The sequence below is a fragment of the Mirounga leonina genome, unplaced genomic scaffold, assembly GCF_011800145.1.
Source record: "Mirounga leonina isolate KUSES-001 unplaced genomic scaffold, KU_Mleo_1.0 Mir_82, whole genome shotgun sequence".
Classification (NCBI taxonomy): Eukaryota; Metazoa; Chordata; class Mammalia; order Carnivora; family Phocidae; genus Mirounga; species Mirounga leonina.
In genome coordinates, this window is record NW_023270825.1 from 46,850,103 (window position 1) to 46,870,059 (window position 19,957).

A 19,957-nucleotide genomic window follows, 5' to 3' on the forward strand; every position below is an offset into this window, starting at 1 on the left:
GGAAAAAAAAAAAGGATATATTTTAGATCTGTTCAAGTATTGAATTTGACCTTACTACTTATATATTATCAAAGTTCCAATTTAAATTTGTTGTTCTTGTTTTAATGGTTTTTAAAACAAATGCAAAAGTTGCTAGATATACAATACAAATCTAAATCTGCAAGTAAGATACTTAAAATTTTACTTTGACAACTATAAACTTACTGTTAGGACCACTCATTTAAATTCCACCCCAGGTCAATTATTTTATTAATAAAAGAGCCCTAACAAAAGTAATTTGTTTGGTCAATCATACCTCAATAAAATGGAAAAAATAACTTACTGAAAGACTTCTACCTTTAACTGTTGTGATGGATCAGAATATCCTGGGTAACCCTAAAATGAGTCAAAATGTTTATTTTAATGTTAATCTCATAATGTAATTGCATCCAGAACTATGCCTTTGATGCACTGGGCTGAATAAGGACACACTTGACAGAAAACTGCTTTCAAAAGCATCATTTACAAATGGAATTGGACCACTTTCTCATACCATACATAAAAATAAACTCAAAATGGATTAAAGACCTAAATGTAAGACCTGAAAACATAAAACTTCTAGAAGAAAACATAGGCAGTAATTTCTCTGACATTGGCATTAGCAACACTTTCTAGATACGTTTCCTCAAACAAAAGCAAAATAAACTGTTGGGACTACATCAAAATAAAAAGCTTTTGCACAGTGAAGGAAACCACCGACAAAATGAAAAGGCAACCTATTGAATGGGAGAAGATATTTGCAAATGATCTATCCAGTAATGGGCTAATATCCAAAACATATTAAAGAATTTATACAAGTTGACACCAAAAACACCCAAATAATCCGCTTAAAATGGGCAGAGGACCTGACTGACAATTTTCCCAAGACAACATCCAAATGGCCAACAGACACATGAAAAGATGCTCAATGTCACTCATCCTCAGGGAAATGCAAATCAAAACCACAATGAGGTATCACCTTACACCTGTCAGAATGACTAGACTCAGAGATGAGATAAATGTTGGCCAATATGTGGAGAAAAAAGAACCCTCGTGAATGGAAGCTACTATTATATACACAGGATTCTTCATTACAACTCTTGTCATTCTTGCTCATTAAGTATCTATTCAGTATGTGGTAGAACTGCATTTTCCATCGGAGTGATCAGATTTTACACCTCCATGGAAGCACTGAATAATTACTGGGAGTGGGGGGGGTGGGGAGCAGTGATGAGCAGAGTTCTCTAGGACGCTGACATTGCACCTTTATCTCTCTGCCATATAGAGTACCCTTAACCCAATAATGGAAACAAAAGGGTCTGTTAAAGGTAAAACGATCCCTATAGTTTCTGTGCGCCGCTGGTGTGACAGAAAACTGTTTATTCAGATGTCTAGAGTGATTGAAGAGTCACTGGAGAGATGCAAGAGTCCTTATGAAATGCAAGATTATCTTTTCTGAAATATCAAGTCTCTACCTGTTCGGGCTACTTTTAATTTTCTACATATATACTATTTCCTAATCACTTAGAAACTTAAAATCTATGCCGTGTATACTAGAACACTAGAAAACAGCATGCCTGATTAATAAGTACTATTTTCCTCTATCATCTCAAGTAACAGAAAAAAATGTGTATGACTCTAGCCTTTTGACTGTGCAGATCAAGAACACACACAGTGACATAACTATTCATCTGAACATCATTAAATACAAAGTAATTAAGCTTTTAATATGCAACAAGAAATCACACTTGTCTCCAGCTTGAGTGAAGTGCTTAGAAAAGTTTATTTTGTGCTTAGACTATTTTTCTAAAGCATCACAGAATTATTATACATCCAAAACTCTTCAATGGTAGAATATTTAATATTCTAAAGGCAAGGCCTTTCAAGAAAACTGTTGTACATTATGATACTGCATAAGTCTAATGGATTCACACAGCAACAGAATCTAGACAAAAGGGGACATTACAGAAATTGTCTATTACATAAATGGACAAGGGATTCACTCTGAGTTATGGTTTTTTCCCTTCTTGTAGGTAATACAGTTCTTACTGCCACCCAGCACCCCTCCCTACTTTCACTGTAAGGTGAAAACTCTGTGCTCTAACTCTCTGAGGAGTAAAAATATTTTAAATGTCCCATCCTGCTGATGCCCACCTATGAAATACTACACAATAAAAAAGTACAGCAGAATATAGATTTTGTGTGTTCAAAAACGTAAGAATGCTGTGATTTTTAAACATCAAGCATATACAGACTGTGTAAAATTAATTAGGAACTTTCTGCGTGATGAATATACATTGAAAACATACACTATAAGATACTTTTTCCTGAGTAGAATGCTAACTTTATTTTATATCAAATTAAGTTTCTATGAATTTTGAAAATGTAAAATACCAAGGCTTTTCCACATCAAATAAAAATCAGGAATGCTCACCTTCATATCCAAAAAAAACAGAAACAAAAAAACATGGTTCAAGGAGAGGTTCAACAGAATGTTATAAAATCTGAAATGAATGGCCAAAATTTTAAATCATCAGTAGACAGCTCTTCAATTTTAAGGATCCCTCAGTAAACTTCGGTTTGAAACAACAAAAAAGGACTATTTATTAAAGAATGAAAAACATTCCAAAAATTATCCAATTTGGAAAATGAAAAATGTAATCCATGGTTAAGAAAAATACAAATCATACACTGAACAGAGGGGAACAAAAAAGGTAACCAACCTTTATAGGAATCAAGACAACACCATGGACTTATATAAAAACTTCCTAAATCAGTAGCATATCCTGTATTATCACATGTAGAAAACTATAATTAAACAAGGTAGTTTTTATTAGTTGCATAATCTAAAAATATGAAGAAATCTTCAACTATCTCTCTAAAATGACCAGAGTTGTCACTCAAATACACATTTCTTGAGACAATGGGCAAAATTCCCATTTATGGGAAATATGTTCGTTTTTTCACACAGTGAAACTGAGAAAAATTATATCAAATGAGAAATCTTTTTCTCCAAAGTAATCTCCTTAAATACCTCAATAATGCAATATTCGGGAAATGTAAATTTTCAACTCAGAAAACTTGAAACCGATTATTAAACAAACATACTCAAATCTTATTGCTTGGCACCAGATTTTTCAAAAATTAAAGAATTGTTTAAACCATCATATTGCCATTCTTAAATCCTATTTCAAACGTTTTTATGTAGTGCTACTTTTATTTTCTGAAGGTAGTCTGTTCAATCTAATGATAATCTAGACTGAACCCTGCAATGTACAAGCATGTCACAGTTCACTTCAAACCAAAAGAAATGATCAATCTTCTCTTTCTGCCAAAATAATATTATGATATTAAGAAAAATTAACTAGGATTTATCTGTGGCCAATGAAGGACCCAAAGTACGTTGTCTTATGGCATTCTGTGCAAAGTCTTTGTTTGCTCCTTCTTTACTTCCTGCTTCCTCTTCTGAAACATCTTCTTCATCAGCCTCTTGTTCCTCCTCCACTTTTTGCAAAGGTTGAGAAGATTCAGGTAATAATTTTTCTTAAAGATAAAGACCAGAGGGAATTAACAAGTACAAACTTCCAGTTATAAAATAAATAAGTCACTGAGATGAAAAGTACAGCATCAGGAATATAGTCAGTAATATCTCAATAACATTGTATGGCAAGAGACAACAACATTCATGGTGAGCATTAAAAAAAGATCAAGACCAGAAATGGGTTTTTGTTGTTGTTGTTGCTGTTAACAGATTTGCACTGGAGTAAAATCAAGACACGATTCTATGCCCATAAACTGCTTTGCCACTTATTTATCAATCATAAGTTTAGATTTCCAAAAGGAAAAAGTTATCTTTAAGAGTGACACCATAAAAATAAAAATTGGTTTGAAAGATCCATTTTACTTACCAAATTCATTATAATTACCTGCCTGTTTATAAACTGAACTGAAATTAATAAACCAAAATTAATGCTATGAACGTGGAAAATACACAGCATTCAACAGAACCATCTTAATTTGCTATTAAATCTTCCAGTGAACAAGTACACTGAAACAGACTCCAACACTACCCTTGTTTCAGTTCCCACATGAACAGGAATCAGACATTTACTACTGACGGTTATATTTTTTTTTTTTTAAAGATTTTATTTATTTATTTCTGAGAATGAGATAGAGAGAAAGCATGAGGGGGGGAGGGTCAGAGGGAGAAGCGGGCTCCCTGCTCGATGCGGGACTCGATCCTGGGACTCCAGGATCATGACCTGAGCTGAAGGCAGTCGCTTAACCAACTGAGCCACCCAGGCGCCCGTGACGGTTATATTCTTATCCAGGTTTTTTCCAAGGAGTTTCACAGATGTTCTTCTTTACAGATATAATTTTATTAAGATATAATTGCAAATGAAATGTACAAATCTTAAGTGTACAGCTCAATGACTTTTTAACTCTGTCTACACACACATACCCTTTCCATTTTTTTAACAAGGCCTATTGATAGTTAACTTAAACTTAGAACACACCATGTAACAGAGAGATACAGAACATAGAGTTGGGCCAATGAGCGTCAGTCTGTTCAGTGATACTAGACTGCCCCTAATCTTAGGCAATTCAGAAGAGTAGGGAGATGCGAGGGTGCAAGGCAGAAGAAAACACCAGAAGCAATTACCACATGGTAGACAATCTGTTGTTTGGTCGGGCCTCCCTCTTTCTGTTGGGTTAATAGCCCCTTCCCTGTACCACATCCCATGTAGCTGTGGTGAGCACTACAGTTCACCCCAGTGGTTCTCCACCAGGGGTGATTTTGCTGCACACACGCGCCTCCCCCCCACCCGCCCCACCCAAAAGAACACTCCGCAACATCTGGAGATATTTTTGGTTGTCACAACTAAGAGGAGCGGTGCTACCGCCAACCAATGGGATGCTGCCAAACATCCAACAATGTACAAAAGACAGTCTGTCACAACTAAGAAGTAACCAGCCCAAATGTGAGAAGTGTCCAGGTTGAGAAACCCTGGTTTACAGTGACTGTTCCAAACAAGTGAGCTCTTTACACTAGTGGAGTGCATCAGAATTTTTCTGAAAGATAGGTGGGTGGAGGGGAAAAGTGTATTTCCTTCTTACTCTGGATTGTGAGCTATGGCTTTCTTAATCATTTTATGCTAAGGACTGGAAAGAGCCAAAAATGGAGCAAGCTAAGGCATGGACAACTAAGCAATTGAGAAACACAACATCTCAACATTTGAGGCCTAGGATCCAGCCATCTCTGCCCTCAGACTTGCTTGCTACCTGAAGCAATAAACTTCTATTTTGCTTAAAGCTGGACTGAGTTGGGTCTTTCCCTAGCAACTCAAAATCTAAGCTAAACACATCCTGGAAAACAACTCAAATCATGTGGCCTGCTATAGAAAGGGTGGTATCAGATTCAAGTATGGGTTACTATCTATCAGTTGTGCCACAGATTACTTAAAGAGACAAATTTGTTAAAAGTGTTTCAAGTGATATAAATATTAAATGTACATTCGCCAACTTTTAAATTGTCTCTTAAGTCATCTGTGCTTGCATTTCTTTCCCTACATGTCAGTGGCTCTTGCTGGATAAAATGATTCCTTCCCCTATTATGTCCTTTTCAGTATTGATGTAATGATCTAAGAAAAGACAACCTGTCAGTTATCAGCAATCTCAGCACTGATATCATTTCACGAGTTCTGACCTCAATAAATCCTAAGTCATGAAAGGCAGCACAATGAAAATGTCATGCCAACAATCTAATTTAGGCTCTATTTTCCACTCTGTCACTTCTGTGTGACCCTGGAAAAATAATTCATCTCTCTGAGCCTTATTTTCCTCAACCACAAAATGGAAAGAGTATCACTTATGAAATCTAGAGTTACGGAAAAGTGAATGGGATGGCACAAAGTGAAAGTTCTTTATAAACAGCAAATAGGAAGGCTTCCATAACACCGTAATTTTCAAGATTAAATGCATGTTTGAGAGGCAATTATACTAAGACAGACATCAATGAATACTTCTAATTATATAAACTCATCTTGTAATCCAGTGTCAATGCCACTCCTAAATCAGCTACGAGAATTACTGTTCCCAATACCCTACCATAAAAACTTAGACTTGGCTAGCATACAAAGAAAAATCTTCAAATGTGATCACTATAATAAAGAATGACTTCAAGAGTAGAATATATTCAACTTCTTCTGATTCAAGTATACTCAAATAGATCCAGGAATATGATGGTTCAAATAAAATGACATCAGATCAGTGTCATTAAATATCGACAAGTTATATGCAATGTTAAAATTCTCTACATTATAAAACCCAAGAAAATAACTATGTTCCAAAATCCACCAGGCTGTCATTCTTACATGAAATAAATATCCCCCTGCCACTTCCAATATAACCTACCATTCCACATTTAGAAAGCTAAGCTGGAAGGGCAACCTGTTACAGGTGTGACTGTGCTCACAGAAATGAACAGAATTACAGTGAACAAAAAAAAAAATAAATAAATACTAAAAAATATACTTACTGGAAGGGTATGGCTGTGGTCTGCGCCTTTTTGAAGGAAAAAGGCAATCTGCCACAAATATCATACACTGCAAAAATAAACACAAGAAATCTGAATGTATATGATTGAGCTCGTGTAACTATATTAAATTACCAGACGTAAAAGGTTTTCTCCTAGTACTCTGAAAAATGAAATACTTACGAGTCCTAGTAATAGTCCTGAAAGCAGAGTTGCTAAAGCAAAAACTGCATATGATCCCCAAACTGGTAATCCAAGGTCTTCAATAAAATAGTTATGGCAAGTCTAAAATCAAAAGAAAAAATAAATAAAAAATCTGGTTGTTTAAAATAAAAGGGTAGTGTCAAAAATGTTTAAAATAGAAATAAAACTTTAGTCCATACCCGGATCCACATAGATAGCTGAAAGAGTGCAGACATACTACTCATCCTGAAAGAAAGGAGAGAGGACTGAGAAACTGAGTAAGACACACAGCTTTGAAGCAGAATGTGTGTCTATCTATACCTTCTAGTTTTCAGTCTATAATTTCCCCAACATGACAGATTTTATTGCTGGTGTTAATCAAGATTAGTGATACATCACTGATTTCAAGCCTGTATTAAGAAGGCTCATTAATGAAAATTAACAGTTCTTGAATTGCTGTCACTATGTGATGTCCTCATAAATAAAACACTTGATAACTTTTTTCCTTGTCCCTACTGCTTTGCCATTAGCCTTTCACCTTTCACCTGATGATTTCTCCAATATACTCTGAATAACAGCTTACGAGCTCTGTGGAACCAGTTAAAGTCAAGCGTACTGTAAGCAAATGGCAACTCTTATTGACACTTAAAATTCTCCAAAGAGTGAGCAGAGAAGGGAGCCTGAAGGAAGAACTGGGAGCACTTGCTGAACTGATCCTTCCCACCTAAGAATTACCCACCTTTTGTGTTAAAATTAAATAAAACTTATCATAGCATTAGCTTGATATAGTTTAATGATATACAAAGAAATTACACTGAAAATCAATACTAAGTAATAATATAAATAAAAATTATTATTATTTTCACATAAACCCAAATAGTTTAGATGGAAAGTTAGAAAAAGGCATGCTCCAGAACTAAAAACGGTTTGTGGGTTCCGAACTGTTTCCCCTCTAGAGCAAGTGTTGCCACCAACACATAAAACTAATTCACACCTAAGCCAAAGTTCCTGTAGGCAGGATGACCCATCTGTTGCCCATCATCGGGTAGGTGAACACACTGACACTGGAAGTACCTCTTATTCAGTCCACAACACAAAAGGCATGGACTGCTGAATCCCTGAGGATTCTTTGAACAAAGTCTTACAAGCAACCCCTTCTACTGGAGAGGGGAGAAGTCATTTATGAGATTTCAAATTAACAAAAATCAGTTGCATTTTCAGTTGAACATAGAAAGGTGGTTCAATCATGTTTCTGTTGTTTAAATTGCAAAACGGGAATAGGAACAAGAACTGAAACATAAAGCACCGTAGAGCCTCACTACAATCAGCACTAATTAGGCTCTATCAGGAAGATTAGGTGCCTTAACTAGGTTGGCACGGTGGTTCAGTAGAGGGAATTCTGACAGCTACAGGACAATTCAATTCAGAGATTTTCACAGGAAGAGAGGTGTAAGGGAAAGGTGCTGAAGACAAAATTCTATTTCAAAATATCGCTTATGGCTGATCTTTCCTCCACTCCCAGAATCCAGAGCATTTTTATCTCTTATACCATTGGTGTGTATATACTATTGGTATATCTTTTTATATTTTCCTATCTCTTTATATTTTTATCTCTTATACCATTTGTGTGTATATACCATTGGTAGATCTTGGTGTGTATACCAAGAACAAGTGTGGTGAGGAGACAGGAAGAGATAGCTTAGCCACACCAGGATGAGTCCATGGGGACCTCAGCAAAACTCAGTATTTCTAGATGTCTCTCAAATGACCTGTGAGGCCTTACACCCCAACAGCTAGCAGGAAATATGCTATCTCCAACCCTTACTACTCCATATATCTAGCTATATATAAAGTCCAGTGGTTACTCATGCCATTAAGGGCACTGTTCATCCATACTGTTCAACCAAAATACTATCAGATGGGTAGAATAATTTAATCACATTAAGAACTGAAATCTAAAGTAGCAAGAGGAGATGTATGTTTGAGGTTTCTCATTCAAATATTAAGCTCAAATGATAACTTTACCCATCATATTGCTCAGTAAGACTGACTAGATTTTGATATGAAATGACCATGATCTACAGAGCTAAAATATTCCTGAAAAGGCTTTCAATTCTAGTGAATGCCTCCTTCTAGCTTAACAAGGATCAAAGCATCTGACTTAGAAGAAAAAGTCAAGCTAAAAATATCACAGTAAATATGAATGTACCTTAAGGGTCTATATAAATGCTTTATTTCCACAAAATATAATTGGTCCAGTTAATTCTGAAATAAATAAAAGAAAAATCCTCATACTTACAGAACAGAACCTGGACCAAACCATGATGAAACAGGTTCAATACTCTTCCACTCTTTCTCACTTATAAAGTTTATGAAGTCCTTCTTAGTCCTTGGGCCCTGATAGCGCCTAAATTCACCATCTTTACAACTAAAGAGGATCAGAATCACATTATTAAACAGAACCAAATAAATCTGTATTTGTTTTGCTATTTCTTTAACCTCATTTTACAATCAATCCTTATATTCAAAATCATTAGTAATGCACAAGTAACAAATTCTACTAATTGCCTACTCATAACATCTTAGCTCCAAATTTATTTAAACAATGGGGTTATAAACAATAATAAGCCTTAAGACTATTATTATCTTTCCAAATAGTAAAACAATGACACACAGAAGTTATATGTCAATTATATCTCAATAAATATGTAATGAACATATATCTCAATAAATGTGTAATGAACATATTAAAAGAATGACTATATGTAAAGTTAGAATAGTGTCTGGCACTTATTAATTATTAGCTACTTTTAAGCTATCTAGGTTAAAAATTAAAGGCATTTTTCTGGAATTTTCAGCACTAATCATATCATCTTAGCCATGCTACTTTAAATTGCCAGAGGTATCTGGTCATATTTCCTTTCCTCCTATTTCAGTGATTGTATTTTACAGTCTACTTTGCATTCTTCCTGATAGGCCCCTCCCTCCCTCCCATTCCCAATGTATGGAGTTCTCATAGGTTCAAAAATTCTCTCTCTCCTCCCACATCTTCACTATTTTCAAACTGCCCTCAATAACACTGCCAGTCTAATCCTATACAATACTTCTATTTTTATCTCTTAAGTGCAAACTTTCAAGAGCTCCCTACTACCTACAGTAGGGTTAGAGGATCCTTTAGCCATCCAAAGCCAAAGACCACAAGGAAGCCCCCACTCAAAAAAACGTTTTGTAAAGGCAATGGCCTTTGAGCTGTTTTTGAAGAATAGGTAGAAGTTCAACAGGCAAAAGAATGGGCATAAACAATGTGAGTTAAAAAAGCACAGGAAATTCCAGGTAAGTTTAAGGGATGTTAAGAAGTGAGAAGGAAGATGAGAGACACAATCAGAACCAGTTAAGGGACATGTGGAGAAAAGGATTGAGTGAAAAGGGACAGTAATACTTATGGTGACATGAAAAGACACAAAGGGAGTAGGGATGAATACAAAAGTAGAGGGAAACAGACATAAACATGAAAAAGAAAAATGACAAAGAAAAGTGAGATATAGACACACAAAAAATTGCCAGCTTGCTTTTATAATTTAAATGAGAAGTACCTCCTGGCATTCAACCCACCAACTAGATGAACTTTAAGGTATCGGGCAGGTACAGGCAATACCTCGGAGATATCACAGTACCACCCCAGTAAAACAATTATCACAATAAAGTCACAAGACTTTTTGGTTTCCAAGTACATATAAATATTTACTATACTGTAGTCTATTAATGCTATGCAATAGTATTATGTCTAAAAAAAATGTACATACCTTCATTTAAAAATATTTTATTGCTAAAAAATGTAAACCATCATCTGAGCTTTCAGCAAATTGTAATCACTTATTATGGGCCACCATAAGAAACAGAGTAATGAAAAAGTTTGAAATACTGCAAGAATTACCAAAATGTGACACAGAGACAGAGTGAGCAAATGCTGTTGGAAAAATGGTGGATAGATTCGCTTGACACAAGGTTGCCACAAGCCTTTAATCTGTAAAAAGCTGTAATATCTGGGAAGCACAATAAAATGAGGTATGCCTGTACAGATTTGAGACTTCCTATCCCCAATTTAGAAGATAAATTCAAACTAAAAGACCTGATACTGAAGACTACATAATTTTGCTCATTCTGACTTAGCACTCAATCATTTCACCTACTACTGTCCGAAGACTGAGCTATAGCCCTTTCTTAGTTCATTTTTGAACATACAATTTCCCTATTTATGACTGTTCATGAGATTATTCAAAGGATGAAATGCTTACTTCTGCACTCTTTTGAAAATTCAGGGTTGCATTTTCATCCCCATATTCTCCAGGAACCACCCTACTAGCCCAGTGATTTTTCCCTTACCAAACTTTCTACAAGACTTAACAGCTCTGGGCTCATAATCATTTACAATGCTATATGGCTTCACACGATTTCATGTGAACACCACCCTCCAAAATAATTACGAAGCTCTGAGACCAGGGACTGTTTTATTTTTCATTTTTTTCTAAAGATTTTATTTATTTATTTGACAGAGAGAGACACAGTGAGAGAGAGAACACAAGCAGAGGGAGTGGGAGAGGGAGAAGCAGGCCTCCCGCGGAGCAGAGAGCCTGATGCGGGGCTCAATCCCAGGACCCTAAGATCATGACCTAGGCTCAAGGCAGACGCTTAATGACTGAGCCACCAAGGCACCCCAACCAGGGACTGTTTTATACCTCAACCATCTACCTAAAGACACCTAGGATAGTGCTAAGAGCAAAATGAGCCTTACTGAATATAATGCTCTTTAAACATGACCCAGGCCAGAGGTCTACTATTCTGATTATACTATGTTGCATCCTTCTCCATAATTACAGAATCTTCAAATACTTACTGATAAATAGTAGGAAGAGCAGTTATGATAAATCGTCCACTCAGCCCTAAAAATGATAAAGATTAGAAATAAATACAAGAAAGAACACACAACAGGTTTTATATAAGCCAACAATCACTACTTAAAAGTTGATTCTGTATTTAAATACTAACTGGGAAAGCATATGAAATTATACCTAAAAATAGCTGAGCTTTGTAACAAACAATAAAAAAAAATCCCAATTATGTACTGAAAGAAACTTTAAAAAATCAACACTTAGTAGGAAGGGAAAAATGAAGGAGGGTGGAAATCAGAGGGGGAGACGAACCATGAGACTGTGGACTCTGAGAAATAAACTGAGGGTTCTAGAGGGGAGGGGGGTGGGAGGATGGGTTAGCCTGGTGATGGGTATTAAAGAGCGCATGTATTGAATGGAGCACTGGGTGTTATATGCAAACAATGAATCATGGAACACTACATCAAAAACTAATGATGTAATGTATGGTGATTAACATAACAGTAAAATAAAATTAATAAATAAACACTATTGCATATTATCTCAACTAAAAGTACGTAAAAGCTTGAATACTGAAGGTATCTGTGAATATATATGTATTAACATTTGATCAATTATACCACTGTATGATAAGATGAGTAATGGGGCAGCACAATATAACAGTAGTTTTAGAAAGGTCTAAAATCAAATGAAATTGCATTTGACTTCAAAAAACAAAGGCAGAGTCTAACATGTTGTTAAAATGGAAAATATTTTGAACCTTTCGTAAGATGAGCAATAACAATAACATTATTAACCATGTGTTAGGCAATAATATAACTAAGGATTAATCTCTCTATGCCTCAGTTTTCTTATCTGTAAAATGGGGATATTACCTCACAAGGTTGTATAGGATAAATGCAAAACACTTGGAGCAATATCTGTACTAGGTAAGCACTCAATAAATATTAGCTATTATTACCATCTGGGGTGGAAACGGAGTCAACATATCCAGGTTTATTGTGACCAAGAACACATAAGATGAGGCTGGTCTAAGAAAGGAGCATTCTTAAGAACAGAGCCTGCCACTTATTTAGGGGGCCAAGTCAGGAGTATATTTGACCCCACAACCTTGAGGTCTTTGTATTAAAAGCATGTCCTCAAATCACAGATATTAAATTTGAAACCCAATTAAGAGATTCGGATCGCTGGTCAGGGAATGTGCCCTTGGCTCTACAAAAAACTTCAACCACATGCTCCTTATTCTGAAGCTTGGTATGGATGCAAATGATGGTTTTTCCAATGTCCACCTAAACCACAGTATTCTAGGACTTCTCAAAGGCATCTTACACGCTATTCTGGGGCCTGGGATACAAAGGAAAAAAAGATCAGAGGCAGTTAAACGGGCAAGAATGGGGAGAGGGCAATGTCTCCAAGGTCCCTTAGAGCCACACATAAAAGGAATGAGTTGCATATACAACCACAGAATCTGCTTTCTGCAGCCACTGCACAAGGATCCCTCATCAGAGAGGTGGGTGAGTCAGCTTAAGTACTACAGACAGTTATGTTTTCAAAACCTAATAAAAGGTAGTTAAGACCAAGTGATGTGGCAAACAGGATGAACATATGAACCCAATCTGCAAAGACTAACCACAGACTTACAGTACCTGGCTGCTCTGTGACATCTACTTTTGCAACATTAACCTCAAGATCTTCTCCCCATTCAGCAAAACTTTCCCATTCTGGTTGAAGATTCTGACAAGCAGGACACCATGGAGCATAACTAAGAAACAGTATAAAAAAAGTTAAGCAATCTAATATGACCATATGGACATAAAAATTCTAAGTGTATAATTTATGAAGAATATTTTATACTAAAAACAAAACAGCAAAATGATTAATTTTGCGAAGATGAAAAAGTTTTAACTGTGGGTCTAACGTTCTGGAAATCAAAACTAACTGATAACGCTGATCACAGAAAAGTAATTCTGAAATAAGTTCTTAAGACACAAAAATAAGTTCATAAGTTCACATGCAAAACGGTTCTTTAAAAACCTTTGAATTTCTCAGGGTGCCTGGGTGGCTCAGTCGGTTAAGCATCTGTCTTCGGCTCAGGTGATCCCAGGGTCCTAAGAAGGAGCCCCGAGTCAGGCTCCCTGCTCAGCAGCGGGGAGTTGGCTTCTCCCTCTGCCCCTTCCCCCACATGTGCGCTTTCTCTCAAAAAATAAAGTCTTAAAAAAAAAAAAAATTTGAATTTCTCCCCAAATATGTGGCAACCAGAAACCTCAAAACCAAATTTGGAGTTCACCAGTTTTAATACTTTGCACTACATGAGTCACAAATGAGAAAAATAGGAAGTGCCCACGGCTGAGGTGAACAAGGAAATGCATGCCCCTGCTTAAGAGGGGCACCATCAATCACTCAGCAAGACCACCAAGAAGGGATTTACAGCTAGGAAGCAGGCTCTATCTTATTTAAAAGCTGAAAATCTGCATTTTTATGTAAAAATGTTACCTCAAAAGTTAACCCAGACACAAACATTAGGCAAGCCAAACAAAATTCCTCTGGCCAGCCCTTGGTCAGCCAGTTTCTAAGACCTCAGGTTTACAAATCTATGGGTAAGTTTATTAGCTTTTTAACTACTCCTCTGATATTCTGCATCTTTCAAGGCCCTGACTTCTCCCTAGGATTTTATTCTTCGCTTTATTGCATATCGTCTTTTAATTTGCCTCATTTTTTTTTTAATGAAACCAAGAAGAATAAAGCGTGTACTTGAACACAAGAGTACAGTTTCTACATTTCATTATATTTGAACTTATTTTATGAAAATAGAACTCCTAAAAGTAAGTGGCACTGTGGAACAAGACTAGTACCATACATAAAAGGGAAAAGTCCTTAACAAGAGATTGTATTTCAATGAAAATATCTCTGTAACAAAACTGATCAGGATGGATGTAATGCATATAACAGACTTGTAACAAGAGCAGACTATCATTAAGACTAGTACTAGATCCCCCTTTTCAAGTTCCTTTTGTTTCTTAGGCGCTTTTTAAGTCTTAACCTCAAACTCAGTAAGCTAAAGGAAAAAGTACTACAGTATATTCTAATTTCACAGAGAAGTTCTAATTCAAATCCCCTAATAAATTTTTGACCACTGTATTTTTACAGTTTGATCAAACGAGTTTAAAAAAAACCTCCTAAGTATTACTTGACTGTATTTTGCATATAAATTCATAATCACTATTGTTTAATACTCATGAAACTGTGAATATTTTACTGGCACAATCTAAAACAAGTTATTCATGACAATAAAAACCAAATGTTGTCTCTGGTTATATTTCCTCTCCCCTATATAGCTTCAATAGTGCCTGAAAATTCATTTCACTAAGTTACAGATTATATGTATACTACATAAACATTTTCCCCTATCTTTTCCTCCATATAAATATTCTATGCCTTTTTTAATTTTATGACTCAAGAGTTATTGATTTGGCCTTTTGAGCTCTCCTTTAGGGACATCCACCTCCATCCATTAACTGGTAACCCAAGCACACAGGAAAACACTCACCTGAACTCTGTTAAAGAAGGGGGCTGTTCTAACAATTATTGCATACCTACTCTTAGGCTTCGAAAACGGAAAGGAAGCCGGTATAGCAATACCAGGTCAGATTAATTAAAGCCTTTAGGTATTTCTCTCACTTGTAAAATGCGGGAAGTAATACCCATCTTACAAAATTTGTAGAGAATTAAATAGGATAGTGTATATAAAGTGCTTAGCAGTGTTTAGTACAGTTAACACTCAATAGTGGTGTTTGTTACTAATACCACTAACCCTACTATTATCAATAGTACTACAACCATCATCACCACCACCACCAATTTAGCAACCAAAGCAAAGGCTGGCAGTTTATTTTCTACCCATGCAGAAGAGACATTATAACAGAATCACCACAGACATATGATTTCCTCTGACGAGTAAATGATGACCCGGTGGTCTTCAGAGTTTATAATCACAATCATACATTAATTTTATTTTTTAATGCAATAACACTTGAATGTAAGAGTAACAATCGAAGATATTCAGTACTTGGCAAAAACACACATCCAAAGGAAAACTGAGATGCATAGAAAGAGAAAAGAAAAAAAAAAAAGATAAAGAAAATTTAACAATAACCCAACTTGAATTTACTCAGCACCTAAAATAAAAATATACCCAGTCCATAAAATAAGAGTCTCAAATTCCAACACTGTAAATGGACTGTTAAAGGATAATTAGACCAAAGGAGAAGTGAGGTTCTGCTCAATTTCCTGTTTTGTAAAATTTGGTGAAAAGTAAGTCTAGAAGTTTTTGAAAGATCATTCTATTATAGATAACGTATAGAAACTAGTCAGACGAACAACCTCCAGCCCCAAAGTCATGAAAAGTTGAGAGAATTCCAAGTTGAACGCCGTCTCTTACGAGCACCACAGCTCTAGAAACGAAACTGGGGGTACACACTTGAGAAGAAACTTAGTATTTCCCGATAAGAAACGAGGAGGGGGTGGGACCAAGCTGATCCGAAGAGGAGTTTAGGGATCCCGAGGAGTCAGGGGCGCCGGCTCCACGGCTCGGAGTGGAGTACTGGCGAGCCTGGGACCCGCAGGAGGTGGTGAATGGAGGTGAAGTCGGGTGTCCAGACTTGGATCTAGGACACGGACTTTCCGGCCCACCGAGGGGACCCGAGACAACCGCCCCCCACACTCACAATTCTATCATCCACTCTCCTTCCAGCAACTCTTTCCAGTTCTCGTCCGTGATGATGCGCACGTCGCTCCGCCGCCCGTGGGTCCAGGGAGCCCCCCAAAGCAAAAGCAGCAACACCGCCACTGGAACCACGCGACTCCCGGGGGGCGTCATTTCTACAGCTTGCCCACCCCACAGCAAGCGCGGCGGCCCCAACCTCCGCGCAGCCGCTGCTCACTTCCGCCCTCGCGAGCTTATCTGCTCATGCGCCTCACCGCGCGCTCCTGGGAACTCTCAATGCGCATGACGAGGCCGGGTCCTAGTGAGTTGGTTTGTGGAAAAGAGGGAAGCGCGCCTATCCCTAGTGCGCATGACAGAAAAGCGGTCTCCTCCCACCGCCTGGTGAGCCCCAGGACTTTTGGGAAGGAGAAGAGCAAACAGGAGGCGTGGCGAAGGAAGCGGGGCGGGGCTTCGGAGATGACTGGCTTCAAAATTGCTTCAGAATTTTGGCGCCAAATAATTGGTATTCATACTTAGGCCAATTGGTAAGTTTAAACAAAAGCAATTTCCAGTTAACTGCCCTTTAGTTTTCATTTGTTTGTTTTGAACATTTTTGCAGTAAAGCTAATGAATGTTTATGTAAATCAGAATATTGGTTTACTAATGGGGGATTATAGACTGGAAAGGTGCACAAGGGAACCTTAAGGGATGCTTTTCACATTCTTTATCTTGGTATGAACAGTTGGTTACACGAGCGTACACATATAAAAAAACCATCAAGGGACGCCTGGGTGGCTCAGTCGATTAAGCGGCTGCCTTCCGCCCGGGTCATGATCCTCGGGTCCTGGGATCGAGCCCCGAATCGGGCTCCCTGCTCAGTGGGAAGCCTGCTTCTCCCTCTCTCTGCCTCTGCTTGTGTTCCCTCTGTCAAATAAATAAAATCTTAAAAAAAAAATTAAAAACCATCAAGCTGTACATGTTGAGATTAGTGCACTTTATGCACTTTAGGATGTATGTTGCCCCTCAGTTTGTTTTTAAATATAGTAGTTATAGAGATGTGAGATCTGAAATTTAACATGGGAACAAAACACATAGGCTTATAACAAATATTTGAGATTTTTTTCTCTCAAGCATTTGTAAATGCAAATGCAAGCCAAAATGTGCACTGTCTCTAGAAAGTATTAGTCAAACGATAGTGGTTGCCATTACGTCTCCTCACCTCACATTCTCTCCTAAACTCACTCCAGTTGGCTGACTTGCTCACCCCTCCCTCCTCTGAAAGGCTCTTTCGAGGACACTAATGATCTGCATGTTAACAAAGCTAATTGTTTCTTCTCAGTATTCATCTTACTCCGCTGGCCAGCAGCATTCTACCTCTGTGAAGCTGCTTTACTGTCTTGCCTTCAGTTGAGCCTCACTTGATTGTTTTTTCTCCTTCCTCACTAGGTGCTGCTTCTTGGCTGGTCCTCCTGTATGTGATTTCTAGACATCGGCTTGCCCCAGGATGCTGTACTGGCCCTTCCCTCTCTCTGTATCCACACACTTCTCCAGGTAACCTCAATCTGGCTGTATACCTGTCATTCCCATTCTGACCCTTCTGGGAAATTGGGAAATATGTATTCAGCTCTTTGCTGGACATCTCTTGGATATCAAATAGGCAGTTTAAACATAACGTGGCCAAAAAATAAAATTCTTGATTCTCCCTCGCCTAGTCTTTCCTCTCAGAAAAGAGCCCCAAGGTCCATCAGGTTGCTCAAGACACAAATTTTCATTTTAATTCTTTGTTGCTCTCTCTCTTCACCCTCCCTCATGTACTCCATCAGCAAGTCCCAAAAACTCAACCTCCAAAACATAGCCTGAATCTGAGCACTAATTTCCATCTCCACAGCCAACACCCTAGTCCACAGTTCTATCATCTTTTGCCTCTACTACAATAATAGATTCCTAACTGATCTCCCTGTGTCCTCTCTTACTTCTCTAAATAAGATCAAGCCATTTCTCTTTAAAGCTTTCCAAATGCTTCCCACTTTACTTAAAATTAAATCCAAACTTCTTAAACTCCTTACTATCACTTAAGAAGTCCTACATGATCTGAAACCTGCCTAACTACTCCCTCATGTAGTACTTGCCCTCCTCCTCCTTACCCCAGTGGTTCCCTGAAGATTCCAAACTCATTCCCACTTTAGAGAATTGGCATTGACGTTCCCTCTGCCTAGACTACCTACCCACTGGTCTTCGTATCACTCCATTTTGTCATTGATTTCAAATGTTACCTCTTAAAAGTCATATTATCCATCTTAGTCCACTCTAAAGCTGTGCCTAATATTAAACTGATGTCCTTGTTTCTGATCTGATTTCTTTCTTCACTCAATAAAAATATAAGTTTCGGGGTGCCTGGGTGGCTCACTCGGTTGAGCAACTGACTCTTGAGCTTGGGTCGTGATCTCAGGGTTGTGGGATGGAGCCCCACATCCAGCTCTACACTCAGCATGGAGTCTGCTTGTCCTGCTCCCTCTGCTCTTCTCCTCCCCCCCACGCTCATGCTCCCTCTCTCTCAAATAAATAAAAAAATAAAATCTTAAAAAAAATAAGAATAGGGCGCCTGGGTGGCTCAGTTGGTTAAGCGACTGCCTTCGGCTCAAGTCATGATCCTGGAGTCCTGGGATCGAGTCCCGCATCGGGCTCCCTGCTCAGCGGGGAGTCTGCTTCTCCCTCTGACCCTCCCCCCTCTCATGCTCTCTCTACCTCATTCTCTCTCTCAAATAAATAAATAAAATCTTAAAAAAAAAAGAATATAAGTTTCATGACAGTGGAAAACTTCTCTATTTTGTTCACTACTATAATCTCTAAGGTATAGTGCCTAGCCACTATTAGAACTTAGTACATAATAAATGCTCAATAAATATTTGTTGAATGAATGAGGAAAACCATAATTACAGATATGCCATGCTTTTATTATAATGTATGAGCTGTATTAAGGAAGAATGTAACTATATTCTTATGTGTAATATAAAGAAAATACCTGCTGTTTATATCCACAGGGTTGATAAGAGGATAAAGTGAGTATTCTTTTTTTTGGAGGGTAATAATCTTTTTTTTTTCTTATTTTATTATGTTAGTCACCATACTGTACATCATTAGTTTTTGATGTAGTGTTCCATGATTTATTGTTTGTGTATAACACCCAGTGCTCCATTCAATACGTGCCCTCCTTAATACCCATTACCCACTGGGCTAACCCATCCCCCCCCCCCCTCTAAAACCCTCAGTTTGTTTCTCAGAGTCCATAGTCCTTCCAATTTTCCCTTCCTACTATCTTCTTTTTTTTTTTTAACATATAATGTATTATTTGTTTCGGGGTACAGGTCTGTGATTCATCAGTCTTACATAATTCACAGCGCTCACCATAGCACATACCCTCCCCAATGTCTATCACACAGCCACCCCATCCCTCCCACCCCCTACCACTCCAGCAACCCTCAGTTTGTTTCCTGAGATTAAGAATTCAAAATGAGTATTCTTTGTAAGCTGTAAGTCATTCAAGATAATTTATTAAAATTTCATTTTAAGGGAATTTTTCATATTACAAAAAAATGCACTTATGACTAAAATGTGCAAAGTACCAAAGAC

At 37.5% G+C, this 19,957-nt stretch overlaps 1 protein-coding gene and 1 non-coding gene across 2 annotated transcripts; both read right to left on the reverse strand.

The window, feature by feature from the left end:
• Nucleotides 1–1,777: 1,777 nt before the first annotated feature.
• On the reverse strand, nt 1,778–16,583 carry TMX1 (thioredoxin related transmembrane protein 1). The gene is made up of 8 exons (XM_034992354.1): nt 16,350–16,583; nt 13,272–13,387; nt 11,631–11,676; nt 9,036–9,164; nt 6,937–6,982; nt 6,737–6,838; nt 6,557–6,623; nt 1,778–3,561 (listed from the first exon to the last, which is right to left on the reverse strand). The coding sequence occupies exons 1-8, from the start codon at nt 16,499–16,501 to the stop codon at nt 3,383–3,385; spliced, it is 837 nt and encodes a 278-aa protein (XP_034848245.1). The 5' UTR covers nt 16,502–16,583; the 3' UTR covers nt 1,778–3,382.
• LOC118002695 lies at nt 13,029–13,162 on the reverse strand. Its single transcript, XR_004677092.1, has one exon. It is a non-coding gene; the product is annotated as a small nucleolar RNA SNORA70 (small nucleolar RNA).
• Nucleotides 16,584–19,957: the final 3,374 nt, after the last annotated feature.